Source organism: Helianthus annuus, chromosome 1 (assembly GCF_002127325.2).
Source record: "Helianthus annuus cultivar XRQ/B chromosome 1, HanXRQr2.0-SUNRISE, whole genome shotgun sequence".
Lineage (NCBI taxonomy): Eukaryota > Viridiplantae > Streptophyta > Magnoliopsida > Asterales > Asteraceae > Helianthus > Helianthus annuus.
The window spans coordinates 19,324,705-19,331,512 of record NC_035433.2 but is presented as its reverse complement, the minus strand read 5'-3'; the positions used below and the strand labels follow the sequence as shown (position 1 = coordinate 19,331,512).

General features: G+C 43.8%; 1 protein-coding gene across 1 annotated transcript; it reads right to left on the bottom strand.

Annotated features, from left to right (window-relative positions):
• Window positions 1–1,424: 1,424 nt before the first annotated feature.
• On the bottom strand, window positions 1,425–2,738 carry LOC110866880 (resuscitation-promoting factor RpfA-like). The gene has a single exon (XM_022116048.1). It carries the CDS (start codon window positions 2,736–2,738, stop codon window positions 1,425–1,427), a length of 1,314 nt encoding a protein of 437 aa, XP_021971740.1.
• Between the last annotated feature and the right edge of the window lie 4,070 nt (window positions 2,739–6,808).

Here is a 6,808-nt window from a genome sequence, read left to right as displayed (position 1 = left end):
TTTCACCAGACGACTCCACATGAGTCTCCTTCTTCTTCGGTTCAGATACTGAAAACTTGTTCAATCTAATGGCTTCCTCAGTAACTGCCACACTGAGATCAATGGCTTCAGTGATCGTTGCAGGCTTGGACGTGGTAACCATGCTCATGATCTGGGGTGCCAATCCCCAGATAAAGTGCTCAACACGTTTAAATTCGGGTGTGACCATGTACGACACCACATGGGACAAATCATGAAACCTTTGAACATATTCTGCAATCTTAGGACCTTCCATTCTTAGGTGCCAGAACTCAGTCTCTAGCTTCTGTATTTCAGCTCGCGAGCAGTGTTTCTTCCTCATGAGCTCCTTCAGCTCATTCCATGTTAACGCATATGCCGCCGCTTCTCCCAAGGTTTGCACTTGTAGATTCCACCATGATAAGGCACCATCAAGAAACAGCCCTGAGATGTAGGTAACTTGTTGCTCAGGAGCACACTTGCTCATCCTCAGGACGGAATCTGTCTTTTCTGCCCACCTAGCAAATGCAACAGCACCTCTTGTGCCGTCGAAATTCACGGGCCTACAGTCAAGAAATTGTTTGTAGGTGTACCCTGCACATACGTTATAATTTACAAATGGCATTAGCGGACGTGCTAGAAATATCCAAGTGTATCGTAATGTGTATCAAGGGACTTAACATTACCATTGGGTGGATGGTTATTGCCGTTGTTGTTCGAGATATTTCCGCTTGTTTATACATGGGAGGCCGCATACTGAGCTATAGCCACGACAGTTATCCCTTGGAGTTCCGCCTCAGTAGTGGGCATGCGCGCGTCGCGTCGTGGAGGCATCTTCCAAAAGATGATCATGTTGGTCAGGTCATAGTAAGTATAATAAATATGCGTATATAGTAACATCCATCAATCACATAACATCTCATGTTAATATATAAAACAAATAATTCAACAAAGCATATAGTGAGAACGTTGCCATTGGGCTTTCATTAATCATGACCACCATATTGTTTTTTACACGTTTTACAGTACATCACATGTCAAAATAAGATCATGGGGTTACATCACCCCCAAAAATACAAATCTGTCTACACAAATCATGTACAAAAGCGTGGTCTTCCAAAAAGTCTTCGCAAGCTAGCCCAATCGCGACTTTCTCACCAAAATGATCTACCTGCATCAAACCAAAAATATCTATGCTGATGGCGAAGGAGGAAGAGGAAAGTGAGAGAAAAGTAGCCGGCGCATGTGCACCCAATCCTCCTCTAAGGCACGAATGACGCGCAGCAAATAGGCAATCTGCTGCTCAGATGTAAGGAAACGAACATCCGAATCGGGGGGAAGCGGAAGGGGAGTGTGCTGTGCGGCGAAAGGAGTCTGATAATGGCACGGAGGACGTGGAGCTCTCTCTAACTCCTGAATGCGACGACTCAGGGTGCGTCTTGCTGTAGTTTTAGAGAGATGAGTATGTCCTCTGTCGTGTACCCCACATGATAAGGGTGGTACGGATCTGATAATGGCATAACATTGGGCGAAGCCCACAGAAACGACTCGCCCGACAGTACGAAAGATGGTGCAGTGTGAGGGAACTGGGACATGAGCGGTACTGATGACGGTACAGGTGGAACAAAAACAGGCGGCTGCCTCGATGGACCCTCACCAGGACGAGGTGGCGGTATGTCCTGGAGGAATGTGATGGGAAGATCAGTGCGCTGGACGTCAGAGGTGTGTGGGTGGAACAAGGGAATCTCAGTAGGAGCGGAAACAGGTGCTACGGGAGGAGTGACGGGTAGCACAAACGGTGGGTAGTCATCATCCTCGATCCACCCGTTACGGGTGTCAGCATAACGAGGATCAATGTGAGAAGCAAACGGTGCATGGTCAGCATCCACAGGGGCTGAAACAGGTACTACTGGTGCAATAATGGGTGCATCAATAACAGGAGCATCAGGAATCGATGGTAATTCGACGGGCGCAACAATGACAGGTGGTGCTATATCTGGCATATCGACATGACCAGGCTCAGGTAAAGGGTCTGGCAAATGTGCAACAGCTGGGGCCTCAATGGGGTCATAAGCAACGACCGGATTCGGACCAAGAGGAGCAGGCTCATCAGGCAAAAACTCGACCTCTGGCTCTGGGTCAACGTCGAGGAAAACAAGAAGCGCAGCCGACATCGCCATGTCTGAGTCGGAATCAGAGGAATAGAGCTGTACGCCCTGGGCGTGCGGTGAAGCGGACGCTACAGACTCGAATGAGTAAGCACCAAACAGATCAAAAAGAGCCTCCTCAATGGGAGCCTCGACTGGAATGACAGGATCAGCAATGGGCACATCAGCAGGAATCTCAGCCAAGGGAACAACAGGGTCGACAACAGGATCATCAGCAAAAGGGACATCGGCATCCATGAGGGCCACTCCATCTTGGTCACCCTCCGGGGGACCCTCTAGGAACAAATCGATGTCATCATCGGCGAGCTTATCATGAGGCAGATCCTTGAGGGTAACTGCGGCAAGCGGTAGAGGAGCAGGGACCTGAAGAAGAGGTAGGTCCCCATCGAAAGGGCCATCAGCAATAGGAATATCATCTCCAATCTCAGGAAGAGCAAACGGCTGGAAATCATCCTCATCCGTGCTAGTAGTGTCTGACGTGTACACCTCACTCTCTGACAGAATCTCATCGTCCAACACGATCGCTAAAGGATCCAAAGTGTCCGATACCCCAGTATCTGAAGATGATGGCATGGTGTCTGTAACACAACCACACATATGCACATATATCAACATGAAATCAAATAAACATGTAAGTCACAATAGTGCAAGCAAGTAATCCTCCTAGTCTTTCCAGTCTACCCCTCCCAGCCTCTCAGACTGAACTCCCTAGCCTCTCAGACTAACTCCCTGGTCTCTAAGACCAACCTCCCAATCTCTAAGATTAAACCTCCCCAATCTCTAAGATTGAACCCCTCAGTCTCTAAGACTGAACCTCCCTCAGTCTCTAAGACTGAACTCCCTCAGTCTCTAAGACTGAAATATAAATTTTGAAAAGTGTATTTGTGCCTTTTTGTTTGTAAAAATGTTTGTACCCTGGATCTGGACGTTTAGCGTATGCAATGTAAAAATGTTTTCGTGAGAGCCCTAGTGATCATAGTCTAGACTCGAGAAAGAATCCCGGTTCGCTATGATCGAGGCTCTGAAACCAAGCTGTCACACCCTGGCTTTTGCGAAAGCGTGGGTTTTATTGGTGTGACTTCTTAATACCATAGCAACAATCATAACAATGCTATATGAAAATAAAACACATGATGATCATCCATTCATTAAATTTAAAGTTACCACAACATCATCATTTAAAATGTTGACACATAAAACAAGTTACAAACTTGACATGATCAAAGCGTGTTCACATGACACCACAAAAGACTTAAATAAAAACGTGGTTTAGAGACATGTAACTCGTACTAAACCTGGATGACATCATTATTCACTACGCAGCTTGACACAATCGCACACTTCGCCAGATCCATTAATTTCCTGAAATACATGTAGTTTGAAAAATCAACAAAAGTTGAGCGAGTTCATGTAAAAATGATGTTGGTGCACTACATCTGTTGATTCCGTCTAGGTGTCTAGGATCAGGTCTTACATTGTATTGTATAGCATAGGGCACGAAATACGAGAAAACAGGAGTCTGTATAGGTGTTATATGCTAGGAACGCTTATAGGGACATAGGGATGTTGGGTCGCTTATTTGTCAATTGTGGACCGCTTATGTGGACGTGTCTGGACCGCTCATATGAACATGTGACGTATGAGCGGACCCAAACCACTATATATAGGTGTCATTAGGGCGATTCACAGAACGTTGAATCCGAATTCCACGCCGAAGCTCTGCCGGTGTGAAGATCGAGCTGTAAAACGTTGCAAATCAATAAAACAAGCAGTTAGAAAGAAGAACAAGCTACTTCTACTTGTATTTCTTATTATTCCGCATCTGAAACGCAAGAGATAACCTCTGAACGACTCGTTCGGGTCAGCATACGATCCTACAAGTGGTATCAGAGCTTGGGAGGAGGTTTTCTGCAGATTGTAGCTGTTTTTCATCATTTCTTCTCACTTCTACACCTTCTTTTTCTGATTCAGGAAGATTTCACGGTCGGAATTCGCTCAATTTTTCACAGATTGTGCGCAATAGTATCAAGATAAACCCTGGAAAGTTTGAAGCCAAAATTCGAAGTTTTTATGGGTCAAATCATGTTCGTAATATGGACCGCTCGAAGTGACGTCATCGTGAACCGCTTTTAGATCACGTTTTGGACCGCTCATTCGTACAAATTTGGTTCTGGTTCGCTCCAAATTAGTAACTTGGACCGCTCAAACGAACAATTTCTGGACCGCTCCAAAGACATCTTGGACCGCTCATTTGGATCATCTTGGACCGCTCTTAAGACATTTATTTCTCTGGATCGCTTATTCGAACAACTTTGGTCCGCTTGAACGAACAACTTTGGTCCGCTCGAACGATCTTTAAGTTTGGACCGCTCCAAAGGACATTTCTGGTTCGCTGTTCTGTCATCTTCATTGAAAAACGTGTTAAGACAGTATGGATTCCGAGTTTTACAACGTGTTTGCTACATCGAATACCCCAGCCGCAATTGCTCAAGCAATGAATTTGGAAAATGAGACGGGAACGACTCAAAAGCCTCCTAATTGATGAGCATTGAGGAGTATTATGGGTGGAAGGATCGGTTTGAAAACTGGGTCCAGGCAAATCATCTCAGATCGTGGGAGTGCATATTGAAAAAGTGCACATTGCCTCGAACAGATTTGCAAGTTGTTAAAGAGATATCTGAATTTACCGATCAAGAAAGAGCAATGTATAGAGCCGAGAAAATGATGATCAGTTTGTTGCAGCAGGCGATAAAGGAAGATATATTCATCTTGTTACAGCACGACAAAACTGCTAAATCAATATGGGATGCTCTTAAGGTTAAATTCGAGGGAAGTGAAAACATGATCAAGAGCAAGAAAGCACTGTTAAAGAAAGAATTCGATCTGTTTAGTAGTTTGCCGGGAGAGGATACTAAAAAGCTAATCGAGAGATACTGTCATTTGGTGCGATCGTTATCGATGTTGGGAGTTGAAAAAGGTCGTGAGGAATGGGTGGATAAATTGGCTGACGCGTTACCTCAAAAAGAGTGGGGAACATATTTGATGATTTTAAAGAATACTGGTGTGTATGACGGGCTGACTATTTCACAGTTCATTGAGAAAATAGAGAGTCAGGATCTTGAGCAGCAAAAGATTGCTAGAATGAATAGTCCGAGTGGTCAACAGGATGTTAAGATGTACTACCGGGGTAGTGTTCCAGTTACTGAATCTGAAAGAAGTCCGAAGATACAAACTGCATTCAGTGCTGGTGAGTCATCTGAAAAAGCCGATCAGGGTTCGAACAAGAGTAGCAGCGGGTTTCCATCATTTCCGAGTGTGAATCCGAAAGAGACTAACACTAGTTTTCAGTCTCAGAGTACAAAAACCGGTAATGGATACATAATTCAGTGCAACATAGCTCTCAACCTTCCAGAAGGTCAAAGCTTCTCTGAAGACACTGCTGAAGACCACATGGCACTTCTGGGATCAGTTCTGTTATCCTATGAAGGTCTTGTTGCTGGTCGGATTGGAAATCCTATGCTTACCAAAGAGGATTATGATCAGATAGACGCCGAAGAAATGGAACTCATGGATATTAAATGGTGTCTTGCTAGTGTTCTTCGACGAGCTGAGAAATTCAAAACCATTACCGGGAGAAATGACTTTCTTGATGCACATGTCTCTACTTTAGGTTTTGATAAATCTAAAGTTACTTGTTTTTGATGCAGGGAGAAATGCCATTTCAAGCGGGAGTGCAAAGGAAGAGAAGCTAGTGGAGCACATAATCCATTTGTGAAAGATGATTACTTCCGCAAAGCTATCTATCAGCAAGTTGGTCAATCCCAAGAACCACAGACAGCTCATGGGAGAAAGATTGAAGATCCCAAGAGAGCATGTTTGGTAGATTTCAGCTAGAGTAATTACATATCATCTGAAGCCACAGCAGCACGCATTATTGATCAAGATGATGAGAAATTACCAGAAGGTTTCAGTTGGGATATGTTTGTGGATGAAAAGGGAGAGTTTAAAGCTTTCATTGCTAAAATTGTCCAAGAGCCAGATTTGTTTGCTACTTCGATGAAATCTATTGGAGAGACTGTGAAAAGTGAAGATGAAAAATCTGTGTCATCTGAAAGTTCAGATAGTACTGATAAACTTTCAGAACATTCTGGGGATGTTTCAGAAGGCTCAGATGAAGGTTTACAGGGCTCAGATGAAGATTTACAGAGTTTTGATGAAAATGTACAAAATGAAAATGTTCCAGTAAAGGATGTTGTTTTTGATAAAACCCCGACTGATTCTGATGTATCTGATGGTGATTCTGATAAGTCTGTAAAATTTGATCAATCACCAGATCACAGTAGCAGTGATGATGAGGAAGAAAAACATATAAATATTGCAAAAACTCATCTATCTCCTGAAAGTTTTCATTTCTATTTTGCAGAAAGAATGGAGAAAATGAAGGAGAAACGAGCTGCTAAAGAACAACAAGCTGAATCTGAAGGTGATATTCAAAACGCTGAGAATGTTGCTGAGAAGATTACTGAGGATGTGAAAGAAGAAGAAAAGGTGATTGAAGTTGAAAAAGTGGTTGAAGTTGTTAAGACAATCGAAGTTGAGAAGATTGTTGAAGTCGTCAAGCCGTGTGAGAAGTGCTTGGAAGC